This window comes from Arachis hypogaea, chromosome 4 (genome assembly GCF_003086295.3).
Source record: "Arachis hypogaea cultivar Tifrunner chromosome 4, arahy.Tifrunner.gnm2.J5K5, whole genome shotgun sequence".
In the NCBI taxonomy this organism is placed as follows: Eukaryota; Viridiplantae; Streptophyta; class Magnoliopsida; order Fabales; family Fabaceae; genus Arachis; species Arachis hypogaea.
The window spans coordinates 57,026,066-57,052,307 of NC_092039.1; the positions used below are offsets into that span (position 1 = coordinate 57,026,066).

At 33.7% G+C, this 26,242-nt stretch overlaps 4 protein-coding genes across 6 annotated transcripts; 3 read left to right on the plus strand and 1 right to left on the minus strand.

The window, feature by feature from the left end:
• Positions 1–2,790: 2,790 nt before the first annotated feature.
• LOC112796766 (large ribosomal subunit protein uL3m-like) lies at positions 2,791–6,357 on the plus strand. Of its 2 annotated transcripts, none has more exons than XM_025839375.2 (9): positions 2,791–3,164; positions 3,475–3,687; positions 4,148–4,251; positions 4,440–4,553; positions 4,987–5,089; positions 5,179–5,255; positions 5,347–5,394; positions 5,478–5,627; positions 5,888–6,357. In XM_025839375.2, exons 1-4 carry the CDS (start codon positions 2,844–2,846, stop codon positions 4,534–4,536), a joined length of 735 nt encoding a protein of 244 aa, XP_025695160.2. In that variant the 5' UTR covers positions 2,791–2,843; the 3' UTR covers positions 4,537–4,553; positions 4,987–5,089; positions 5,179–5,255; positions 5,347–5,394; positions 5,478–5,627; positions 5,888–6,357. The 2 variants fall into 2 exon arrangements, with proteins under 2 accessions (XP_025695160.2, XP_072091644.1); XM_072235543.1 differs by having other exon boundaries at positions 5,185–5,255.
• LOC140184128 (sterol 3-beta-glucosyltransferase UGT80A2-like) lies at positions 5,008–6,091 on the plus strand. Its single transcript, XM_072234418.1, has 5 exons — positions 5,008–5,089; positions 5,179–5,255; positions 5,347–5,421; positions 5,478–5,627; positions 5,888–6,091. Exons 1-5 carry the CDS (start codon positions 5,008–5,010, stop codon positions 6,089–6,091), a joined length of 588 nt encoding a protein of 195 aa, XP_072090519.1.
• Positions 6,358–7,064: 707 nt separating the features above from the next.
• On the minus strand, positions 7,065–10,055 carry LOC112796765 (3-ketoacyl-CoA synthase 4-like). 2 transcript variants are annotated; one of them, XM_072235545.1, is made up of 2 exons: positions 8,574–10,055; positions 7,065–7,329 (listed from the first exon to the last, which is right to left on the minus strand). In XM_072235545.1, exon 1 carries the CDS (start codon positions 9,590–9,592, stop codon positions 8,897–8,899), a length of 696 nt encoding a protein of 231 aa, XP_072091646.1. In that variant the 5' UTR covers positions 9,593–10,055; the 3' UTR covers positions 7,065–7,329; positions 8,574–8,896. The 2 variants fall into 2 exon arrangements, with proteins under 2 accessions (XP_072091646.1, XP_072091645.1); XM_072235544.1 differs by having other exon boundaries at positions 8,561–10,022.
• A 515-nt stretch (positions 10,056–10,570) lies between these two features.
• Positions 10,571–12,243, plus strand: LOC112796767 (F-box/kelch-repeat protein At3g24760). Its single transcript, XM_025839376.3, has one exon. It carries the CDS (start codon positions 10,757–10,759, stop codon positions 11,918–11,920), a length of 1,164 nt encoding a protein of 387 aa, XP_025695161.1. The 5' UTR covers positions 10,571–10,756; the 3' UTR covers positions 11,921–12,243.
• The last annotated feature ends 13,999 nt before the right edge of the window (positions 12,244–26,242 follow it).

The window sequence follows — 26,242 nt, forward strand, 5'->3', positions numbered from 1 at the left end:
TGAAATTTGAAAATTGAATTTTAAATTTTGAAATTGAATTTTAAAATTTGAATTTAAAATAAGATAAGATATGATGTTTTGAATTTTAAAGAAAGATAAGATAAGATAAAGATTTGAAAAAGATTTGAAATTCAAAATTTAAACTTTACTAACCAAAAAACACCAAATTTAAAATTTTTAAATTAAGATAAGAAAAGATGGTAAAGATTTCAAAAATTTAAAGAAAGATAAAGGAGATGTTTTTTTGGATTTTTGAATTTTTAAGAAAAATAAAAACAACTAAGAGACTCCAAACCTAAAAATTTAGGATCAAATGACACTAATTTTCGAAAATTAAATGAAAAATAACTAAAAGACACCAAACTTAGAATTTTTAAAATCCAACAAGAAAAATTACCAAAAACAATTCGAATATCAACATGACACACAGGGACGGAGTTTAGTTCAGACAATGGGGTCATGACCCCCTAAACTTTTTATAAAAAAATTAGTAGTACTTTTTCAAAAGATAAAAAATAATTTAATTGGCTTAAATATTTTATTATGACTTAAAGTACCTAATAAGTTCAATAAGCAACACTCCTTCTATCTTTAAGTTCAAATATAAAAAATTAGATATTTTTATTTATTTAATTTAATATTATTTTATATTTTATTGTTTATTTAATTTAATTTTTAATATGATAAAAATAATTGAATATTCAATAAGTATTAATATTATTGTATTTGTATAAATTGATAAAAAAAATCAATAAATATCATAAATTTTAGTATTTGTCCTTCTAACATCTTTACATATTTACAAGATATATTCAAATTTTTAAATAAAATAATAATGAAAAATCAAAGAATTGATGCATTTTTTAAGAAGAAGACTAATATTTAAGAAGGAGAACATATAACTTTTACAATATCAACACCTGTAGATAGTTCTTCTACTTTAATGAATCATGAAGAAAGTGAGATACAACCTTCAAAAGTTCAAAAAGTTGCATCTGATGAGTTTGACCTTAATTTTTTGGAACGAAATCCTCGAGAACAGCTTTAAATTTGGTAATATCACCCAAATCAGAGAGATAAAGTTAGACGAATTTATCTTAAATGGAGTCCATATCAAAAGTATCATGATAATTATCATCTATCTGGCCCCCCAAAATTTTGTTTTAAGTTCTACCACTGATGACACCTACTTGCCCATACAACTCTTATGGCTAAACTTTTTATATATATTCCATAATATCTATTACTTAGTCTCCACGTATCCAAAGTCCATTATAAACTGTTATCTAATATTCCATTAATTTTTTCATTCGTTGCCACTTCCATTATTTTCAACAACTATTCTTGCTCCATACCAACCATTCCCATGTATTGCATTCTTTAAAATCATACTAGATTAATACGTATTAATATGTAAACAAAAGCATTAATCAACTTTAATAAACATAGACTTTAATAATACATTTCCAGCGATGTAATAAAAAAATATTAATAAATTTTAATAAATATATAATATATTTATAGGTAAATAAATAAATGATTTTTTTACATACAACTTAAAATGACAAATATAATCTTTTTATTTTTAAATAAATAAATATAACTTGTATAATTACATAAAAATATAGATATTTTATTCATTATCAATTATTATGTCATAAAGTTTTTATAATATTAGAAAAATTTATATTAAAATGTTATTTTTAATTAAATATATAAAATATAAAAGAATTAATTTTATTACAAAATTACTATTATTATTCTTATGAATGTATTGTCAATTTAAAAAAAATTTATTTGTTAATTATTTATTATGAAATTCATAATCTTGTTTGTTATTAGGCGTTTCATATAGTAGTGTGAAATAATATATCTTTAAATTTATTCATTACGAAAATATTTTGAATAAATATTATATATTATAAGATGAAGATAAAATATTTAAAAAAACTCTTATTACTATTTTATCCATTAAATTTATTTTATAAAATGAATTGTTTGAAGGCAAATAATTTCTTCAAAAGTTAAACAATAAATTATAATATTGACTTTATATATTGTTTGAAGATGGTTCATATAAGAAACGTATTGAGACATTGAACAGTTATACTCCATCTATAGTTATAGAAAAAAAAATACAAACTTTAGATGTAAAAATGGAATAAGATAAAGAGTACATTATCTTTTGAATTTTCTTTTAAAAATTAAAAATTAATACTCAACAAATAAAATAAACCTATATATAAAGTACCAACTACTTATATTATCATGACATCTACTAATAGAGTTGGCATAAGAATTGTGTTTGGCAATGAAAAATATGAAATTGGCATAAAAGTTGTATTAGCCTCTTAGTTAGATAATTTTGTTTTTATTCTTTCGTAATAATCTGATTATTAATTGATGTTTGCTACGGTACGATGATAAATTAATACGTACCGATACATTTAAAATGTGGACAAATAACAATAAGCCATGTGGAACGTCAGCATTTAATTTTTTTTTTTTAAATATATAGTATATCACCACTTTTACTAAAACACCTTTTTAATTAAATAAAAATAAAAAATAAATTTTATTTAATTTTAATGAAAAGACTTAAACATCCTTCTTTTATTTAATTAGACAAAAATACCTTTTTAAATTAATCAAATTTTAGAATTCAATCAATCATAATTCTATAATTTCAAATAATTGAAACAACAAAACAAAAACATATTAAAAAAAACAAAAAATCAAAATTATTCTAAATCTATATTAAACATATTAAAAAAATAAAAAATTAAAATTGTTCTTCATCTTCTGAATTTGGTTTTTCTCTATTTTTCCTATGCAGCTCTGCGATGCTAGCCCTTTCGAGAGGCCTCGTTTCTCGTCTTCAATTCTTCGCAATCGATGCGGCGGCGGTGGTGGCGACACCATTCCCTGTTCGATTTCTGAGGGGATTCAGCTCCGATGCCGCCCCTGAGTCTCGGATTATTGATGCGAAGCCAGGGGTGATTACCCCAAATTCCAAACGAACCGAAATTATAGCCCTCAAGTGTGGTATGAGTGCACTCTGGGATAAATGGGGCGCTAGAATTCCAATAACCGTACATTGGGTCGATGATAATATCGTTTCTCAGGTTAAGACTCCAGAGAAGGAAGGAATCTTTGCCCTCCAGGTGTGTAGCATTGTCATTTTTTTGTGTGTTAAAAACAAAATTGCATTCTTATGGTGGTTTCTGCTTGTAAAAAGTTTATATCATATATTATTTTGTTCTTGATTTTGAGGTTAGAGTCATTTACACCAAAGGGAAGAGTAGAGTGTAAATAAAGGACGATGTCCTGATTGTTAATTTAGCTCAAACTCGCAGAAATTCAATGTATGATTTTATTTTTCTCACTGGAGTAGTATTCTTTTGTCTTGGCAAGTTGCATGAGGGTTAAGTTTGTGTTATCTAATTATAAAGTTTTTTGCTGCTTTGTTTCTAGTTAGATTGGTTGTGGCAGAAGAAGGAGAAGCATTTGACCCAGCCTGAAGTGGGTCATTTTCGGGCTCAAGGAGTTCCGATAAAGAGGAAGCTAAGGGAGTTTCCGGTGACAGAGGATGCACTTCTTCCTGTTGGTACTTTGCTTAATGTTCGTCATTTTGTGCCAGGCCAGTATGTTGATATAACGGGAATCACAAAAGGAAAAGGTTTTCAGGTGATTATCTTTTATCTTAATGTTAAATACTGCTCATATGTATAATGTGATTGGATTTATTCTCATGCAATAATAGGACAGTGCATGGCATCTTTTTTTTATTGTTTTTTGTTTTTAGTATTGCTTTTACCATTCCTCCAATTTTCAATTGGTTAAAAAATGGTGAAAGTTTTTATAGCAAATTGTAATTAAGCTCAAATATTGATTTTGATGCTACCAATTATCTAAGTCCTGAAGTTGTAAGAATAAGTTAATAAATCCAACAAATCTTGAAACAAGGATCTTTGTAGTTCTCCTTTTACTGTTTTTATATTATTTATTCATTGGATATGTATGTGCATAGTCCTTGTGTGTTGAATCCTTCTTTGTATTCAAAGGGGACAGTTGTTTGCTACTGGTCTTATAGACCTTAATCTCCTAGTTATATGATTTTCAATTTCCATTTTTCATTTTTTACCAGGGTGGAATGAAGCGGCATGGATTTAAGGGAATGCCTGCATCCCATGGTGCATCATTATCACATCGAAGCATTGGTTTTACAGGTCAAAGGGACGCTCCTGGAAGGTAAGTCAGAATTCTGTAAACTGATCATTTTTATGCTTTCTTACTACACAGCTTTCTGTTTTTTCATGTTCATATGTGATAATATTTTTTTTATTCCATGAATAAACTGATTTTATTTGGAAGAATGTTGTTTGCTTATTGTTATTAATTTATCATTCTAAATAATTGTTTTTACCATCACATTTCAGGTGTTTAAAGGTAAAAAGATGCCTGGACGCATGGGTGGGGAGCAAAGAACAGTTAAAAATGTGTGGGTCTACAAAATTTGTCCAGCAAGAAATTTGATGTGGGTGAAAGGCCAGGTAGATTCTTAATACTTTTTGGTTATTCACAGTGAAGTGTGAATAGAGCTAAATAGCATAAAATATCTGATGTACACATCTGTCACTTGTGCATGATTGCTCTAAATTTTTTAGAGTTGGTGTCCTCCAATCCACATCACATTCATAGTATAGACTATCATGAAATTTTTAATGAGCCAAAAGCATTCTTGCAACAAGTGGTGTATAAGGATTAATCTTATTTGGATGGCAAAACATCAAGAAAGGATGGCCCTAGAAGCTAAATGCTTGGCAATAGTGAAAGCAGATATAGAAAACCGCTGGGCTACTCTTTTTTTTCTATGTTGTCATTCTACACTTGATCTAGTTAATTGTCAAAATATTTGCCACTACTAAAATGTCTGCAAACCCATTCTAATGTAATTTTTTTCTTTTTTAATCTTATTTTGAGCAGCCTCTAGAGCAACCAGATAAAATGACAAAAATTATAATTGAAGCTCTGGATAAAACCAGGCAGAGAGGAATCATCAACAAAGGCTGGGATGGACTTGGAAATTGTGAGTCTTGATTTTCTGCCTGTATCATACCAGCAGTATACTGCATTTTTCACCTCATTGTGAAGCATATAGTAATTTCTGTTTCTCAGTGGCAGAAACAAAGAAATCCGTGTACTTATTGGACAACTGTCCACATGATTGGCAATTTCCAAGATGCAAGGCTGTGGTAAGTATACAACTTCTCTAAGTGGCTTAGAAGTCAATTGTTTTGAGCATAACATTGAAACCTGGTTGTAAGATGCTCTAAATGTTTCCAGGTGTATCATGGGGGTGCTGGAACAACTGCTGCTGGTCTTAGAGCTGCAGTAATGTATCTTGCATTTGTGAATTTTGTAATCTAAGTGGTGTATTCATCTTACAACAAGAACATCTCTGTTTGTTTTTCCAGTGCCCAACAACAATTGTACCATTCTTTGGGGACCAGCCATTTTGGGGAGAGCGAGTGCATGCCAGAGGAGTAGGCCGGGCACCGATTCCAGTGGATGAATTTACATTAGGCAGGCTGGTTGATGCTATAAACTATATGCTGAAGCCAGAGGTAATATATATGCGATCAAAGTAGTTAGTATTTGTCTCATACCATATGTACCAGAAAAAGGAAAGTAGAGAAAGATTTTAGATGTAAAGGGAACTAATCATCAGAGACAAAGCCAAGCATAAGATCCATTTATAATTTCCTCCTAAAATACAGCATGGAATCATACAGAAGAGAGTATAAATAAAACAAATGCAAGTTATGTTCACAATTTTGGCTTTTTATTAGCACTACATGTTTTACATCGTTCTTACATCTCACAGGTAAAAAGGAATGCCGAAGAACTCGCCGATGCCATGAAACATGAAGATGGGGTGGCAGGAGCAGTTGCAGCCTTCTATAAACATTATCATCCTCAAACACCTGATTTCGAGACCAACCATCAACCGGCAGCCGTGCCTAGACTTGGGTTCTCCTTCCTAGGATGCTTTGGTCTCTCTAGATCTAAATCCACAACTTCTAGATAGATATCAATCCTCGTTATTCTAGATAGATATAAATCCTCGTACAGCTAACTGGCTCACTTAAATCACATGTTCACCCTTCAGTCTACTCTAATGTAATGTGCCATTAAGAAATGTAAATCGTGTTTTTTTTTTAATTCTGTGTAATCATCTCCATGGATATTTCTGAATGATCCATCAGGATCTAATTTACTTGTAAATGATAATCACTCTTCTCTCTTATTTAGCAGCAAATAGTGAATGTTCCTACTCCTCATTTCATTGATCAATGCTACTTGTTTTACACCCACTGGTGGATGGAATGTAAATTTCATTTACTTTAGGTCCTATGTCTTATACTAAGAAATCAAGGTAAATTAACTCGAATTCGTTATCTTCAAAGAACAATAAGGAACAAGGTATCAGTCTGTACCCAAAATGAACTAGTAATAATTTTCCTAACTAATTAATAACTAACTGTAAGTCTGCAAATGTCAGTAACGGAACACACTCCTAACTAATAACTGTCAGCAACAAAAGAAATCTGTTTAACTAAAGTTATCTTGTGTGTGGATTGAAGAAGGTGAATCATTGAAGTGCCTTGCGGAAGGGCCAAATTTGAACTTCTTCTGTAGGCAATTTGAACTTCTTCTGCCAAGTTAGCCAAATTAAGCATGTGGGAAAATGATTTGGCAATGACAATAGAATCCCCAGCATCAAGACCAGTTAGCATATTCCCAAGTTCCTCTAACTTCTCAGTCTTATGCTTCCCTTCATACTCAGATGAAAGCTCATAACAATCTTAATCCTATTAAGCATCAAATTGTTTAAACTATAAGGCACAATAGGAAAATAACAAAGAAAAAAAAATTACAAAACAAAGCGGAATATTGGGTTCCTCTTTTTGAGTCAGTGCCAATCCTTAGGATGTAACTTCTCCCCTCTTTTTTAGAGTCAATAGATCAAAATATTACCAGGAAAGAAAAAAAGGAGCAGATTTTGTGCATCATATCAAAGTGGACCTGAATTTATTTACTTAAGAGTTTGCATTTACTTATGGCTCTAAAACAAAATCAAAAAGAGTGAAGCCCCCTGGTTCTAGATTAACGTTTCTGTTGCATTCCAATTGCTACAATTGAAGAAAAACCACTGACATGCAACACATTTTTTTTGGTGCTTGTCAGAATCTCTCGAAATTGTTCTAGCCATATCAACCATCTGAGGTGCACTTGAAAGGATTCATTTCCATTCTGAGTCCAGTCCTGAAAATGAGACATATTTCCTCAGTTATGAACAACAACACTATCAATGGTTTGAAATAGTTCAAATTTTGAGCATATGTTCAGAAAAATACAAGGAAGCAATCAGCTTCACTAGTCTTGGCTACCAAATTCTTTAACATATGTAAGTTCCTTTAATGTTTGTCCCACAAGTGAGAAAGCAAGCATCTATACCTGTAGCCGAATATCTATCCCCAAATTAATAAAGGGCATTATAAACTAGAAAATCAAATTGTAGAAAAATTTTAACATGATTTTAGAAAATAGCAGAACAATAGAAATTTAGACAATAAATTCAGCGTAATTCACAACCTCATGCCCTGAAAACTCAAATGTTCAAAACTTGATTGGAAAAGTTTTCTAACAGCCTTCTGGAAACGATCAAGAACTTTGCAAACTTACGGGAGAAAAGGTAATTTCATCTTTATTTTGAATTTCACTTACGAACGAAGTTCAGTCCTTCACAAAATAACAAGAACAATTAACAAGAACTGAACAATTAACAATTCCTTGATCATTGCAACAATTTCAGAATCATCCTGTACAAAACACATGCATACTACCATTTAGTTTAGGCCTCTCAAATATTGTTGAGTACATACTCAAATGTACTCCAGGGTTAAAACATTTTCATACTACAAGGTACTTAGATTAGTTAGATACAAGTATAAAGTATGTTAAGGAAAAAACCATCTGAACTGATTAGGTGGGGCACAAGGTAGTGAATGCCAATTTAGTGGAGAAATGGTGCCTTTACATCAAACCCAAGAAGAACAAAAAGAAAAAAAGAAAGGTACATGAACAGAGACAGGTTTTCTTCCAGTTGGCACCACACAAAAAATTACCAGAAGGGAAAACGATGCCTAACTTAGCAAAATGTTTGATGACTACAGTGATTAACCAAACTTAGTAGCATCTCATACATGATAGCAAGGCAAAGCAAAAGTCATTATATTGCTGATATAAATCTAGCATTAGTCTTTATGTAACCAAGTGAAATAAAGGATTCAGTGACAAATACATAAATATTAATTTAAGGATTAAGTAACTAAAACAAAAGCATTAGAATAATTAAAAATAACAACAAAAATAGGCTTCTAAAGTGATGATTGAACAGCTGAGACATTATCTATTATCTCCTTGAATAGGATTGATTATTGGCTTATGCTATGTGTACCAGAGAGAGTAGCAGAAATTAAAGCTATATAACAACCTGCACTGGATACCTATGAATGCAATCTTTCCAAGGAGACTTGGGTGAAGCCTTGACATGCCTAAGTGCCTGCCACACTGCCCTGTTACACTTAAATCCTCTTCCAAATACAATCTGCCACACCCTATTCCCCTTCCTCATTATTCCCTTGGCTTCAGTGTATGCTAACTTATACCAAATAGAGCTTGAAGAAGTGTTCCCAAATCTGTGAAGTGTCATTATAGAAGCCTCAACATGCATAGGCAGAAGCTGAAGATTCTTCTCAAGCTCATCAATCACAGCTCTCCCATCAGCATGAATGCAGAAATGATCAAATGCAAGCTTGAAATCAGGTATCTAAGGCTTCACTTTTGCATTCAGAAGCTTCTTAACAACCAAAGTAGCAAAGAACAGAAGCTGTTCACTTATTGGAAGAACAAGAGACCCCAAAGTTGTGATGTTAGTCTTCAAAGCCCCACCAGCAATAGCCATAAGATCCTTTGAGAGAGAAACACCAGTTTTGCCATCATCATCTTGTTCTTGATATACACACCTGAAAGCTTTATCATCAGCACCCTTATGAGTCCTCACAACATGAACAAGCTTGTACTTTGCTCTTCTCTTAACAGAGCCTTTGTTGGACAACAAAACAGCAGAACCACCAACACAGAACAAACAATTTGGGATCAGCATAGATTTTTTGTTCCCAAAGTAGCAATTCTGAGTAATATTCTCAGTGCTAACAACAACAGCATAAGTGTTCCTATGAACTTGAAGCATGTCTTTAGCAAGATCAATGGCTATAACTCCTGCACTACAACCCATACCACCCAAATTGAAGCTTCTAATGTTACCCCTAAGCTTGTACTTGTTCACAATCATTGCAGAAAGTGAAGGAGTTGGGTTAAATAAACTACAATTCACAACAAGAACACCAATATCCTTAGGCTTAATCTTTGTATTATCAAAGAGATTATCCAAAGCACCAAACATAACATTCTCAGATTCTTCTCTTGCAGTAGCCATGGAAGGAGTTGGAGGGATATGATGCATGGCTTCGGTTACATACTGACCATCGAAGTCTAAGGTTTTGTTCTTGGTTGAGCTTCTGCTCTCTGAACTCGAAGGAAGGAAACTGGAATGGAGATGGGTTTTTTTACTGAGCAGTCTGAGAAGAGAGAGGCAGAATCGTGACAGAGACAGAGGCCAAGCGACGAACAGAACTCAGAAGACGGTGGTGGGTTGGAAGAATCTGCGACGACTAGACGAAGACGATGGTGATTGAGCGCCCGACAGACGGCGGCAGGAGCGCGATGGAGCAACTGAATACCAGGAACTGACGCGCCAAGGTCGAGGAAGAACAAGCTACGATTCTTAAAGGAGGAAGAAGCACGGACGACCAGACGACGATGGTAGTGCCTGAGAGCGACGGCGGCAGTTTTGCGGCGGTGGTAGACAAACTAGGGTTTAAGGGAGAAGCCATTAAGATAGGGGTATTCAAAGGGTATTTTTGTCTAATCAAATAAAGGAAGGATGTTTAAGTCTTTTCATTAAAATTAAATAAAATTTATTTTTTATTTTTATTTAATTAAAAGGGTGTTTTAGTAAAAGTGGTGATATACTATATATTTAAAAAAGAAAAAATTAAATGCTAATGTGAAAAATAAATTCCACATTGCTTATTGTTATTTGTCCACATTTTAAATGTATCGATACCTATTAATTTATTATCGTACCATAACAAACACCTTATTAATTTATTGAATTCTCCAATTTTTTAATAAATACATCTCCGAACCAAAAATAACAAGCTGCAATAAAGAATAACAACAATAATAATTATTTAATTCTCTCAAAATTGGATTCCAGCACTACTTATTTAACTTTATGGGGTAATGGCTTTTTTTAATAAAAGACAAAAATATATTATTATTATTTTGTTCATAAATTTAATTCGTAAAATGAATTATTTAAAGAGAAATGATGTTTACAAAAGTTAAACACTAAACTCCGATAATAACTTTATATATTGGTGGAGATAGATAAGTATAAATTATTTCTGATAAAAAAATGATAATATTTCCTGGGGTTAGTGCTTTACTTTTTATATAGAATTTAGTTTTCATCATGTGAATTTTCACAACCACCATATCCATCTACCCCCACTTCCCCTCTCTCTCTTTCTGTTGAGTTCTTCTTCCTCCTCCTCCCTGATCCATGACAGAGCTCAACCATCTAAGCACAGACCTCATAGAACTAATCCTCTCTTTCCTCCCAATCCCAACCTTAATCCGTTCTTCCACAGTCTGCAAGCAATGGCACTCCATAATCTCCTCTGTCTCCTTCTCCAACAACCACAACAACAACAAGAAGCCATGGTTCTTCCTCCATGGAATCCATAACATCTCCTCAAAGAACAACCAGTCCTTCGCCTTTGACCCAACCTCCAATTCTTGGTTCCTCTTCCCAACCTTCCCAACCACCTCAACAACAACCAACAACCACCAAAACCAACCTAACAACTCCTTCATAGGCTCCAATGGTTTCTTCTTCATAACCGTCCCCGAATTCTGTTACACCCGCATCCTCCGTCCCACCCGCTGGCATGCCACGTCACCACTCTACTTTTCAAGAATCAACCCTCTCTTGGGCGTTTTCAATGACCATGGCCCACACCCCAAGTTCATTGTCGTTGGCGGAGTCAAGTTCATCGGAAACCTTGTTGACATTGAAGACCGTTTGGACGTTGAGATTTACGACCCGGTTCAGGGGACATGGGAGCTTAGTCCTCCTCTACCTGCAGATTTCAGATCTGGAAACTCTTCTTCTTCATTGTCCTCCGCCATGTTCAAAGGGAGATTCTATGTCTTTGGGATATATTCTTGTTTTGTTGCTTCCTTCGATCTCAAGCAACGGATTTGGAGTGATGTTCAGACGCTTAGGCCTCACCTGGGCGTCGCTTTCTGCTTCTTGATTCCATGTAGCAAACATCTCCTTCTTGCTGGCGTTTGCAATTCCCCGCAAGGAGGGTGTTCCTTTAACCTCTGGAAGGTCGACGAGGGAACCATGGAGGTCTCTGAGATTGGGGCAATGCCGCGTGAACTGCTCTATGCCTTGTTTGATGGCGACGAGGACGACGAGTTCGCGAGCCTCAAGTGTGTAGGGTTGGATGATCTTGTATATGTTTTCAATGAGGATTATCACAGTGTTTATCCTTCTTGTGTTTGTGAGATTGACGCTGATTCTGGGAGATGTAGCTGGAGGAGGGTGCCTCAATTGCCATCTCCGGTGAACAAGTTTCATAAAGTTATTAGTTTTTGTTCTACTCTTTCTCTGCATAGTATTCTTGGTGATGAAGATGAACATCTTCAAATTCAATAGGTGATACTCTGTTTGGCACTATCATAATTTGGGGCAATTTCTTGTTGAATGTTTAGCCTTTTGTTGTTGTGTTCTGTTTTAATAGTAAGGAATTGGCATAGTACACTTGTTAAGGAGACAAGAAACGAAAACTTTTCAAATTTTTCATGTTTTCTTTGGTTGTCTGCTTAAGAAGTATTCTTTGCAAGTTCTTACATAAGTCTAAGACATGGATTTGTTCTGTAAAATAATCTGTTTTCTCGATCACCATTTTTTTAGTGCTGCTTCTGTTTTACAATTATTTGTGATTATGAATAAACACAGTCACAACTATTTGCCTGAAATTTGGTTTCTTTGAGAATTCAACTTGCTCAAGATTCTTGGAAAAGTTGCATTAACTAAAGGGGAATGCTTAACCACATAACAAGACTAAAATGACACTCTTGTAGGGTTTTTTTTTTTATATAAAAATTACACTTTTCGACCATCACTACTGCTGCCGATGTTTGCTTTAAGAATAGAAAATTGTCATCTTTCTAGAGAGCCTTTTTATTCTACTCAGCTGCTATTTCGATGAATTCAAGTTTCATAAAATTATATTTATTCCCTCAAATTTAATCTTCCTCGTCTCCTCCATCCTATTCCTTCTCCTCATTCTTCTTTATCTCCTTTGACTCCTCATTGTGTTTGCAGGTATGTCTTTGTGTTTCATCTCCCGCTTTACTGTTTATATTTATATTTTAAAATCGATTAATCATAAATTTTTTTAATTGAGTTAAGTTGAGATTAGATTGTAAATTTATTATTGAAATTTCACTCTGCAAGTATAAGTTATTGGTTGGATATTGTATTTAGGAATATTAGTTGCAGGTACATGGGTCTCCTATGAGGTGCCGTATTAGTAGAGAATTGAATTAAAATCTTATTTAAGTTTTAAATATAAGCACTTGCAAATAGTTGGTTGCCAATGTAATGTTAGAGGGTATATGATTCCCAAGAGATGGCACACAACCTGTTTGCCATTGTGCCAATAAAGATTGAATTGCAGTTTTACTTCCTTTGTCAATTTAAGCACTTTAGAATGTGTTTTGAAAACAAAACAAAAGAATTGTACTATTCATGGTGTCCATGGGATGGCACACATACCTGCATGATTTTTATAGAAATGAGTCCTTCTATGAATCTTTTCTTCATTTGAATTAATGTGCAAAAATATGCTTTTGAGATTTAAAGTTGCTAAAAGAATTGTCACCTTTGTTCTGCTTGATAGCTTGATGTGTTTTCTTTAAGTGTTTCAAAACTAATTTGTATAAAAAAAATGAGTGGTCCAAAGTAGTGAAAAAAGCTTGATGCAAGGAAGGGGATTCATAGCATAACACCAAGTTACACAACTAGGGATTTCTTGCGTTTAATGCACATTCTACATGACTGACATTTATGCATACGAGCACACTCCGTGTGCACGATAGGCCCGCATCCGCATCACATTTCGCATATGCAATAGTGAATTCATGCACCACACTTTCTAAACAAATGTAAGGACGTATCTAGGCCTTAAAAGGGCCCCTAATTGGATACACCTGACGAAGAAAACAATGGAGGGGGAGCAAAGGAGGAGATATACATACTTTTCGAGGACATCGTTAGATTTTAGTTTTAGATGTCTAGAGTTAGAAGATTCACATTCTCTCTCTAGCATAGAAGTTAAAATCAGACTGGCCGACCGATTCGATAAAAAAATTGGTGAATTAGAATCTATAATCGTCCGGTCCAAGATTAGGATCATTTTAGATAAATTTTGATACAAATCGGTCAAATTTATAATGAATTGAAAAAAATTAATCAAATCCAATGAAAATTAGTCCGACCAAACTGCTTGGTCGCAGATGAGGACAAACCTACGGCGCACCCCTCACCTTAAGAATGCATCAAGAATGATAATACCACGAAGCTATCATACTTCTTATATATATATATATATATATATATATATATATATATATATATATATATATAATACATATAGCAATCTTATATTCAAATTATTTTAATTATAAACTCATTTATTTTAAATTAATTTATTTTATTTAACTAGAAGTTTTATTAAATATATATAAATTAAAAAGATAACAAAAAAATTTATTAATTACAATTTATGTTTCTTTTTATGATTATATGATATTTATTAATATTATATAATAATATAATAATACAATAAATATAAACTAATTGATAAAGTACTAAAATTTGAAAATAATAATTGTTTTAATAAAAAATAAAAATATTTATAATAAAAAATAATTAAATTTTATATAATTATTTAATTATATCGGATCAGTGATTCAAGAGTGATTCAAGAGTTGAATCACTGGCCTAGTGATCCAATATCTTGAGTGGGTCAATTATTAGTTTGATTCTAATACTCTCTAGAATTTTTTATTTTTTAGGATTTATATTTAAGTCAATCCCACTTTAATTTTTGTTAAGCTCATATAAGATTCAAATTTTACACTTTAATTTCTACATATTCTCTTTTGTTTGCAATTTTCTTTCACATTCTATTTACACTATGTAATGGATGCTTGTTATTTAAAATTTTACTTTGATGTTTAATAATGTGCAAAAATTTTAAAATGGAAAAATGATTACAGATGTGTTGAAAGATGGAATTGAGAGGTGTGGTAATACCTGAGTATGGTAGTCTCTTAGCTTCTCGCACTGTTTGAGAAAGGATGTTATTTTTTAAAATTCATTTTTTACATCTCACACATAGCAAGAAGGCCATGACAAGTGAAACATTGCCAATGCTTCTCGCACTTTTCAAGGCGTTTTTTAATTTAAAAACAATTTCATGGATAGTGAGAAGGATTATTTATTTTTTTAAATAAATAATTAGACATTTTTAGTCTTTCGTATACTGCGAAAAGCCTTTTTTATTAGACTAAATTGACCAACTCGGTCTTTGATTTTGTGTAAAATATTAATAATTTAAAATTATTTAAAATAAAATTTTACTATTTTGTGAAAAAAATTAAAAAATTAATTTTCATTTCAGTATAAATACGTTAGCCACGCAGAAGTAACTCACACCTTCATTCACTCTTTTTCTTCCTTATGTACTCTTATAAATTCTCTTCAAGTTTCATAACATTCATTCTTTGTTTTTACTTGTGTTTTTATTTGTGATTTTCTTAAAATTTTAGAACATGAGAGTATTAGAAATCTGAAGTGTTTTTAGAAGCAATAGAAGCTGATGTATGTTTTTTAATATATTTTGATGGTAATATTCTATTATATATAAATGAGAGTGTGAAATTTATCTATACGAGTCCAGTATCTTTTATTATTTCTTGTACAATGTCATTTATAGAATTACAAAGTGTATTTTGCCAACACATACACGGCGATTTTTTAAAAAGAGTTAGTAGTATTTTATACAGATAGTCTGGTGTTAATTTTCGATGGTGTAATCTAGTTTTAAGTAATGAATGTGACCGACGAAACCACTATTCTTGACATGTTAATGATCTAACGATAGAATCAAGCTCATGTGTCAATAATCAAATTGTATGTGGAATTCGAAGAGTTGGCCATTAGTCACAAAGTGGACGAATCCTTTGTAATTGATGGTGATGACATGTATTCGGCAAAAAAAAAATTGTATAGTGAAGAGGAGTTCTTAACCAATAATGACATGTTAAGAGGAAATGACGAAGAAAACGAGAGTATAGACACGGAAGTTCAGACTATAATAAACACAGTAGTAAGACAACATCATTTTGGTATGCCATCTTTCATGCGTACTTTAAATCTCGAAGCTATGAATGCATTGGAATTTCCTGAGTTGGCAAACTCAGGTATGTCATTATTTTATTTTTCAACATGACAATTTTATTTTTAATGTTTAAATTACGATTATACATTTTAATTGTGGTTGTTGAATTATTTAGAATGTATTTGTTGAAGGTACATCTTTTAACAACTAAATATACTTTTATATAACTTGAAAAATGATATTCTTCATACACAGGTGTTCCTTCTATACAAGATGGTGAATTTGCTATTGGAATGGAGTTCAGTTTCAGAGAAACTTTAGTCATGGCAATTAGAAATTACACCATTTCTAAGGGGGTCATTATAAGGTCTTTGAAGCTGAGCCTTTGACATTTTATGCAAAATGCTTGCAATATGGTAGAGGTTGTGATTGGCTGATTTGGACGAGTTTGATTCAGAGAAAATGTTGTTGAAAAATTAGAGGATACAATGAAAGTCATACCTCTACCATGGGTACAATTTCTCAAGACCATTCGAAACTGGATTTCGATACAATTGCAGATGCTATAAGTCCTCTAATTGAAGCAGACCCATCTATCAAGGTCCGAGTCATGATCACAGATATTTAGTCAAAATTTAACTATATGATCAGCTATCATAAAGCATGGTTGGCAAAGCAAAACTCGATTGCAAAAATCTATGGAGGTTGGGAAGCCTCCTACGAGTGCTTATCGGCATGGTGTAGGGCAATGTGTGCACAGAACCCATGTTCTGTAGTTCAAGTTGATACTATACCCAGATATCATGGATTTGAGGTGGAGGAAGGTGTCAAGATAATGCACCGAGTATTTTGGAGCTACCATCCATGCATTAGAGCTTTCCGACATTGTAAACCACTCGTGCAGGTTAACGGAACACATCTATATGGATGATACACGTGAGCTCTTTTGGTTGCCATGTCTCAAGATGGGAACTAGAATATTGTGCCACTTGCTTTTGCCATTGTTGAAAGAGAGACCACTAATGCATGGCACTTTTTTCTCGATAACCTACAGAGGAATGTCGTGAGGATGAACGGTGTGGGTATTATTTCTTATTGGCATGACTCTATTTGTGCAACGATGGCTAGATGTAATGTTGCGTGGAGTCCTCCTAAGACATTTCATCTGTTCTATGTTAGGCAAATTGCGTCAAACTTTCTACGACGATTCAACGCGCCTTACTTGCAGAAACTCATCATAAATATGGGTAAGACATGTACTTCATGTACAGTTGGAATTTGTTGATTATAAATTTTTCATAAAGTAATGATTGGTGTCATCTTGTAACGAATTTTCCTATAGGGTATTCTAAGACAGAGCAACAATACAATGAGCAGTACCAACGATTGCGGGAGCGAGGAGAGGCATAAACACAATGGTGTGTCAATATTGATCGTCGGCAGTAGGTGATAAATTTTTTTGAAGGGCATTGCTAGTGTCATATGACAACCAACCTAGTCGAGTGCATAAACTCAGTGTTAGAAGGTGCGCGTAACCTACCTGTCACGATGTTGGTCAGTGCAACCTTTTAATGTTTGAATGAGCTTTTTACTCAAAAGAGCACCGAAGCTCAATAGCGGATTACTGCTGGACATGCCTTCTCAGAATTTTCCGCTATGAAGTTGCAGGCAAATTTACAAGCATAAAGGAACATACAAGTGCATCAGTTTGATAGACGAACGGAAGTATCTGAGATTTGATAAATGAATTTTTTCGGTAAAGAATTTCCCAATGAAATCTCGCTGCAAGTATAGTTCTAAACCAACGACAATCCTCAATCAAAATTTAATTTGTTTGTCACAAGTACAAACCCCAATAAAAATAACCGAAGTATTTAAACCTCGGGTCGTCTATCAAGGAATTGCAGGGAAGTGTGCTCAATTATTGGTTATAGAAAAAGTATTTTGGGGTTTTTAGAATAAGAGACAAGAAATGTAAATTGCGAGAAAGTAAAGGAAACTCAAATGATAAAAAGGTCTTGGCAAGGGTTGATGGTTAAGGATCGTTATCCATGTTACTAACCACAATATGATAATTGCAAGGATCAATCTCACTAAGTCATCCTCTAACAAGTGAAGGAAAAACAAATGAGCTACATTAATCCTAATTCATAAGTCCTAGCCACCTTACTAATTAACTTAGTGGAAGGTAGAGTCAATGGATACCAATCATCAACCACTTGGACATTAGCAACTCAAGTTCACCTAAGTTATCATCCCAAATCAAGAACACAAAAATCTACTCTAGCATCCTTCCAAGCATTTTATCAAACACTTGGAACGCATAAAAAGAAAGCAAGATAAAATGACAACAAATATAAATCTAACACTACCAAATGCAAGGAAATAACAATAACAAAGAAATTAAGCAATAAAGGAAATCAAACATAAATTGCATTAAAGGAAAATGAAAGTAACAAGAGTGCATTAAAAACAAAGTAAAGAAATACAAGGAGTAAATTACTAAATTAGGAAAGTAGAGGTAGAGGAACAAGAATTTTCATAGAAAAGTAAATCAAAGCATGAATTAAACCTAGATATAAAGAAATCCTAATCTACATATAACCTAATTCTAGAGAGAAGAGATAGCTTCTCTCTCTCTAGAATCCTAACCTAAAGCATGGTGAAAACTGTAACGACCTAATTTCTGGTACGTCATGATCATACTAGAAACTGAGCGCTACCAACTTGTCTTCCTAATTATTACCTATTATTTATTATATGAGCCTGATTCGTTGTTAAAAGCGTAGTTATTTTGCGAGGTACTTTTTTTTAAACATTTGGATTAATAAACAAAATGATTCATAATCAATTCACAAATAATAACAGATAAAACAGTTATAAAGAACCACACTTATATACATCTCAACAGTTAATAACATTCGGTTATCCAGCCTTTATTAGAGTAAAGATCTTTAGTTAGAACACCCCTAGATATAGCTAGATAATAACTATATACATATATATACATACAACATCCCAGGCCCTGACCTGTTCAAGAAGTCCCTAAGCTGGCACCCAGGCTAGTCTAGACTCTATACTCACCTAGTCCCTCTAAACTACTAAAGCGAGGGAAAGCACGTTCTAAGTCTTTAAAACTCAAGTCAGGTGGAATGTCATCAAAAAGTGGAACATCATCTACTACTTCTCTGCACGATCAATCATTGCCATATGACGTCTCTCTGGTACCTCATCAAGTAGCCACATAACAGGAGGCTCGTACATAGGATTTAAGTTAAAATTTGCATACAAATGGGGTGTAGACGTTGGCTGGTCTTACAGTATATACATATAAACAGGTAACGGAGTTCACTCTAGACTCAGAAGACTAACTAGAGCGGAATCTTCTTTGCAAAATGATCATCAACAAACTACGGAAGGGTACTCTTGCTTCCATATGAGAAGGAAGGGAGAGAGAAGGGGTTAGAACTGGGGAGTTCTTAGTAGGGCCGGGATTATTAGTTTAATTCATTAATTTCGTGTTGTTTGGTAGACGAATAATAGAATATAGAAAAGCAGTTAACAGAGGATAGATAAATAGAGAAAACAGAAAACCAAACACAAACAGAAGAATACAAGAAAGTAAAACATAGACACAAAGAGTAGAATACAAGCAGGGAAAGCATACATTTATACAACAATCATAATAGAGAAAACACACAACCAAATATGATGCATGTCTGTCCTATGCAGGCCATGAACTCACGTGTCGGTTTACACCCTGCAGCCTGACATTACCCAGGAACTAGTCCTAGTTATGGCTTATTCTCTGTAGGTGAACTTCAACCTACAAAAATTGCACTTCCGTAAGTGAGTTTCGACTTACCGGAATAATCTAAACACAACACAACAACTTTGTGTAGGTGAACTTCGGCCTACAGAAATGGAACCCCTGTAAGTGAACTTCGGCTTACAGAAATAGTGCCCCTGTAAGTGAACTTCGGCTTACAGGAATCACAACTCTCTGTAGGTGAACTTCGGCCTACAGGAGCAACACCCTGAGATACACAATTGATATTCACTGTAGGTTAATTTTGGCCTACAGGAATAACAATGCACTATAGGTGAACTTGGGCCTACAAGACCTCTAGGGCCAATGGGAAAAGCAGTAGATGAACATACAACAGAATATCATCCCACAAGGCTTAACTCTTTATTTTTATACTCTTTTCCTCTATTCTCTTTGTTATATTGCTATTTTCTCTTTGTCTCTTTACTCTTCTCTAGTTACTCTTTTCTCTGTGTCTCTTTACTCTGCTCTGATTACTCTTTTCTCTTTGTCTCTTTACTCTGCTATAGTTTTCTCTGTTTAACGTATGTATTTATAGCTTATGTAAATTTTGGTATGAATAGTTAGCCTGTCCCAAGTATAGGTTCATTAAGTCTATACTGAAACAGTTTAACTTTTCATATTATACCTAACCCTAAGCGCAACTCAAGAACTAACCATGTCACTCCTAGTTCATTCGCTAGTCTCTGTCTATTTTTCTCTCATTAAAACTTTACAGAATTTTCTTTGGTTTTTAGCTTTTCTTTAACTTCTTAGCTTTCCTTTATCTTTGCCTTACTATCATGTTATTACCACTCCCTAAGTGTTTTATGAAGGTAATTATGAGATTCTGCGCTTAAAGTTGTCTTTCTAAAGCTTTTACAGAAAACTGTCTTTTCTGCATTATTTTATTATTTTTTATTAAAATATTATTTTTAATTAAATATTATTATTTAATATTTTATTATTATTTATTATTTTATCTTTAAATTTTCGAAAATTACCCCTCTTTAACTTTTAACCTTTTAAATTCACTTTTTACCACCCGTAACTTTTAATATTTCTACTTTAACCACCTTAACTTTCAGAAATTACCAAATAACCCCACAAACACCAAAAATTTTACTTCTTTACCCTTTTAAAGATCTAAAGCTTGTTCTTAAATATTCTTTATCACACTCAAAGTGTTCTTCGTGTTCTTTGTAAATTTTTCAGATTCTTTCTTTGTTTTCACCCGTTTTTCAATCTTTTCAGCAATCAATTTTTACCATAATTCAAAATAAATTAGTGATGAGCAGATAATTTATACGCTTTTTGGCATTCTTTTTAGGTAGTTTTTAGTAGGATCTAGCTACTTTTAAGGATGTTTTTATTAGTTTTTATGCAAAATACACATTTCTAGACTTTACTATGAGTTTGTGTGTTTTTCTGTGATTTCAAATATTTTCTGGCTGAAATTGAGGACCTGAGCAAAAATCTGATAGGAGGCTGAGAAAGGACTACAGATGCTGTTGGATTCTGACCTCCCTGCACTCAAAATGGATTTTCTGGAGCTACAGAACTCCAAATGGCGCGCTCTCAATTGCTGTTGGATTCTGACCTCCCTGCACTCATAGAATAAGGTGTGGAGTTCTGCTGTTCCTCAAGTATTAATGCAAAGTACTATTGTTCTTCTATTCAATTCACGCTTATTCTTATTCTAAGATATCCATTCACACCCATGAAGATAAGATGACCTCACTTGAAGATAAAGATAAGATAAGATAACTAACTTATCTTATCCACAGAAGGTCACTCCTCACCATTATAAATACATTGGAGCACCCAGGTATAACTCATACTCTGATTCTACTCAATACCTGTTTAATACCCTTGCTAACTTAAGCATCGGAGTCCCTTGCAGGTACCCCCACCCTTCGGTGACAAGGGATCAGCAGCATTCTCAATTCCACAAGTCGGACACACCAACTCCGGCCGCTATACACCTGCCGGACACATCGGCTCCGACCAACACAGAAGATCTCGTCCGAGATCGACCTACAGTTTCAGGTAACCCTCAGAACAATTACGTTAAAGCAATTTGCCTTTATAATGTACTTCATGCATTCTTCCATTAGCTTTAATTAATAATGCATTCATTTCATTCATTCTTCAATGCCGATGCATGGTTCATGATGATATCAATTAATCAAATGCATGCATGCTTTCATTAATTTTAATTTCTTAGTAATGCCGTAAAGCTCATTCATTTAATTCATTAAATGCATGCACGCATGATATTTCATGATAATAAAGCCAAGGCTTCATGGTCATGGGCCACGCTTTTAAAAGCGTGGCCTAAAGTTCCAAGCGTGCTCAAACTTCAAAGTGTGTCCCAAAATTCTTCTTTTCTTCTTTTGAACTGATTTTGTGCTATTTTGCTTCTTTTTCCACTTATTTCCTACAAAATTTATAAAATCAAAAGATCAAGAAAATATACCATTTAAGCACAAAAAAATGCAATATTTAAGCACTAATTATCAATTTTTTGTATGAAAAGGCATAGAAAAACATGACATGATGACATGTCATCAATTGCGTTGTTAGGCTTGCCCCAAAAGAGGTCATAGCTTAAAGATGACATAATGACAATGAGGATTTAGATGCTTGATGATACATCAGAAGTGTTCCCTTTACTGATCTTCCAGAAAAATCCGTATCTTCAATAAAGATCTCGCGTACTCAAAAATCGGGTTGTTACAAAAACTCCACTAATTGCTCCCCACTGACCCCTCTTGAATTCTGCATGTAATAGCCTTTGAAATGAGTTGGATCTAGGCCTGGAAAGCTCAGAAATCGCCCTAACGTTTTCACTTTAATGAGGTCATGTGCAAGCTGCGACGCGTACGCATGGGCCACGCGTACGCGTCGTCTGGCATTTTGCTTCTCATGCGTACGCATCGTGTCACGCGTACGCATCGCCTGGACAACCTCACTTTCATGGGTGCGCATCTATTACACATGCGCGTCGATGTATGCACTCTAAATCCTTGATTTTCCATGAATTCTCCACTTTGCATGCTTTTCTCTTCACTCTTCCATTCCTTACCTCTTAAACCTGAAATCACTAACAAACACATCAAGGCATCTAGTGAAATCAAAGGTGAATTAAAATTAGCAAATTAAAGGCCTAAAATGCATGTTTTTACACTTAAGCACAAATTAAGAGAAAGTCATGAAACCATGCTATTTCATTTAATAAATGTGAAAAAGGTTGATAAAATCCTCTAAATTAAGCACAAGAGAAATCCTAAAAATGGTGTTTATCAAACTTTCCCATACTTAAACTAAGCATGTCCTCATGCTAAACTCAACAAAGAAACAAAGGGTATCAACATTTATTCAATGCAAACTACCTAAATACAACCTATCTTAATGCAATCTATCTAAATGAATGCAACTACTTGGTCAAAATAAATCAATTCCCAAAAAAACATATATGACATGAGGGCTAAGGGGATTAGCAACCAAGTCAAACCACAATTGAATTGAGTTATTAAAGATTTTTACAAACATGCAAGAAAAGTGATGATTCTAGGTGAAAACATGTAATTGAGCAATTGAACCCTCACCAGATGTGTATCCACTCTAGTAACTCAAGTGTATCAGGTTGATTTACTCAATTCTCCCCTAATCATGCTTTCCAAGATTTGTTTTTCATCTAACAATCAACAATTATTTCATGCATGCATACAAATATCATAAGGACTTATCCATAGGTTGTAATGGGGTTAGGGTCAAGGTAGGATTGTATTTGGCTAAGTGGACTAGAATTTGAATCTTTGATTAACTTAAACTTCCCAGCTAACCTATGACAACCTATACAATTTAAATTCTAACCTAACTATCCATAATTCTCATTTTTTCACACACTTATGCATTCTCTTTTTATCACCACAAACATGCATTGGTTATTACTACTTCATTTTGGGGCATTTTATCCCCTTTTTATTGCTTTTCTTTTTTTCTTTCTTTTTTTATTTTTTTCTTATATATATATTTCAAACTAAAATATATACAAGAATATCAATGCATATGGTTTATACATTTAATGCATTATGTACCCAATTTCCAAAATTTTCAATACAAATACAAAACACACCCTTTTTCTCAACCAATGTCCCAAGTTTCTCACACTTAAATGATACACACACTCACTAGCCTAAGCTAATCAAATATCCAAATAAGGGACATTTATTATTTTTCTCTTTAAGGCTTGTAATGTGCAAAATTAAAGAACAAAGTGGGTTAGTCACAGGCTCAAAGTTGGCTAACAATGAAGGATAAAAGGTAAGGCTATTTGGGTAAGTGAGCTAATTGAAACAATGGCCTCAATCATATAAATTCATGTATACACAAAATAATGGATATATAGAATTAAACAAATCAAAGATTACAATCATAGAAAGAGAATAATCACACAAGAATGGAAAATAGTGGTTATATGATGTAACCACACAATTTAGGCTCAAAACTCACATGGTTGAGTGTTCTTAGCTCAAAAACATGTTCCACAATATATAATTCAAGCAAGTTCAATGAAAAATTTTTACTCGAATCAATTGGGATGCTAATGCCCTATTAAGAATGTTTTTTTCTTAGGAATTTCATTATTTTAACTAAGCTTATATATATATATATATTGGGATTAGAAATTTGTCACCCAAAAACACCGAGTGGTCAGACAACCTCCCCACATTTAAAATTTTGCACCGTCCTCGGTGCATTCAAAGATGAGCAAGGGGGTACGACGACTACACAGGTTATCACCTTCAACTGGTGGATCAATCGGCTGCTGCATGTTCTTTCTCCCGCTTCTATTGTTGCTTATGGTGCATCCTCAATGAAAAATACAAAACCAGATAAGAGCAAAAGCAAGGAAGCATATATTGTTGGAATGAGGTAATAATCACTAGAATGAAGTGAGTGACTCAAAGTGTGACATGAGTGAAAACAAGTGCGTGAATTCTAAATTGGGCGCCGTTTAGAATACACGTATAAGCATAAAGAGCTATGTCACAATTATACAAAATAAGTAAGCACTTCACCTATTCTAGTATGCTTGAGATAATCTAAACTCGTAGGTTAAGATAACCAAACAAGCGATAAAGAAGCATGAAAGCATTCAAGAATCAAGCAATTGTGAATTGGATAATGAATGGACATTGATTGATGTGAGAGAGAACTTAATGGACCAAATGATATATGAAACTTACACATCAATCAATGACACACTTTGAATTTGGGCTCACATCAGCTAGTGGACATAAGATGGGAAACATGGTTGCTATGAAAAGTAGTAAAAGATACTAAAGGTGAAAAGTCAATCACATAGCAAGCATGGTCCATATAGCTTGAGAATTTCAAACGGATGTCCCTAGGTGAGCTTCCAATCCAATTTCACAAAAGAAACATTATGCTAAACTGGCTAGTTTCAAATATGTGTAGAGCATATAAGTAAACAATTAATGGTCAATCATGTCATTAAGGCGTAAGCATAACATATGGATGCATATGATCAAGAAACACAATGCATTAAGATAACTGCACAACATCCATAAAAAATTGCCTAAAAAAAAAAGGATTCAAATCACATGGTGGCCAAATCATGCAATTCAAAAAGATTTAAGAAGCTTGAGGGCAATTCTCATTCACTTGGTATTCATAGTTGTTAAACAAGAAAAATTCAAAACCAACTAACCAAATATAAACTCAACAAAGAATCCAACAAGGAATATAAACAAAAATGATGTTAAACTAACATCCTATCAGTAAAACGTAAGCGTGGATAGGTGAAATGGTCGCAACGCGTACGCGTGGGTCACGCATATACATGATGGATTATTCAGAGGGGTGACGCGTATGCGTGGGTGTCGCGTACGCGTGGGTGGATTTTGTGCTAAAGGCACAATTCTAGCTCAAAACTCGCACAACTTTCTGGAATTTGTATGGGAGGTGATAATTTTGGATCCACGCATATGCGTGGGTGATGCATACGCGTGGATGGTCGAAAAACTTAGGATCACGCGTATGCGTGGGCGACGCGTATGCGTGGCATGGTGCTCTATTTTTCAAAATTTTTCCAAGTTCATGCACCAAACTAAGCATTCCAAGCCTCCAAATAGCTATCAAAACACTATCAAGCCTTATTTAACATACTAAACTACCAAATAAACTCAACTAACTAAACTAAACATGAAGTTAAACCTATTTTACCAATATTTACAATAAGGAAAGATGAAAAGATGTTACCATGGTGGGGTGTCTCCCACCTAGCATTTTTAGTTTATGTCATTAAGTTGGACTTATGGGGAGCTCCTTGTCATGGCAGCTTGTGCTTTTATTCATCCTTGAACTTTCACCAATGCTTGGACTTCCAATAAGCTCCATTCTTCAAAAGTAACACCAGCAAGCCTTGATGAAGTTCCGCACAAGCTAAGGGCTCCCAAAATTGATCCTCATGTATTTCCGGATCCCAAATCTTGTTTCTACATCAATCTTCAAGTTGATTATCATTACTCCACTTGGGTGATAAGTAAGATGAATTCTCAATGAAGCCTCCAAACAACTTCCTAGACCCATTGACAAACCCCATTTGTAGGGTTTATCTTGTACTGATTTTAGGGGATTTTATCACCTTTCACCCACATTTATTCAATAAAATAGCATGGTTTTGTATATTCTCCTTTAATTGTGCTTAAGAGTGAAAACATGCTTTTTA

Coding starts and splice junctions, on each gene's coding strand:
- LOC112796766 (XM_025839375.2), top strand. CDS start 2,844: ATGCTAGCCCTTTCGAGAGGCCTCGTTTCTCGTCTTCAATTCTTCGCA. Junction 3,165..3,474: donor AAGGAATCTTTGCCCTCCAG/GTGTGTAGCATT, acceptor CTTTGTTTCTAG/TTAGATTGGTTGTGGCAGAA. Junction 4,252..4,439: donor CAAAGGGACGCTCCTGGAAG/GTAAGTCAGAAT, acceptor ATCACATTTCAG/GTGTTTAAAGGTAAAAAGAT.
- LOC140184128 (XM_072234418.1), top strand. CDS start 5,008: ATGACAAAAATTATAATTGAAGCTCTGGATAAAACCAGGCAGAGAGGA. Junction 5,090..5,178: donor CTGGGATGGACTTGGAAATT/GTGAGTCTTGAT, acceptor TCTGTTTCTCAG/TGGCAGAAACAAAGAAATCC. Junction 5,422..5,477: donor ATCTTGCATTTGTGAATTTT/GTAATCTAAGTG, acceptor TTGTTTTTCCAG/TGCCCAACAACAATTGTACC.
- LOC112796765 (XM_072235545.1), bottom strand. CDS start 9,592: ATGCATCATATCCCTCCAACTCCTTCCATGGCTACTGCAAGAGAAGAA.
- LOC112796767 (XM_025839376.3), top strand. CDS start 10,757: ATGACAGAGCTCAACCATCTAAGCACAGACCTCATAGAACTAATCCTC.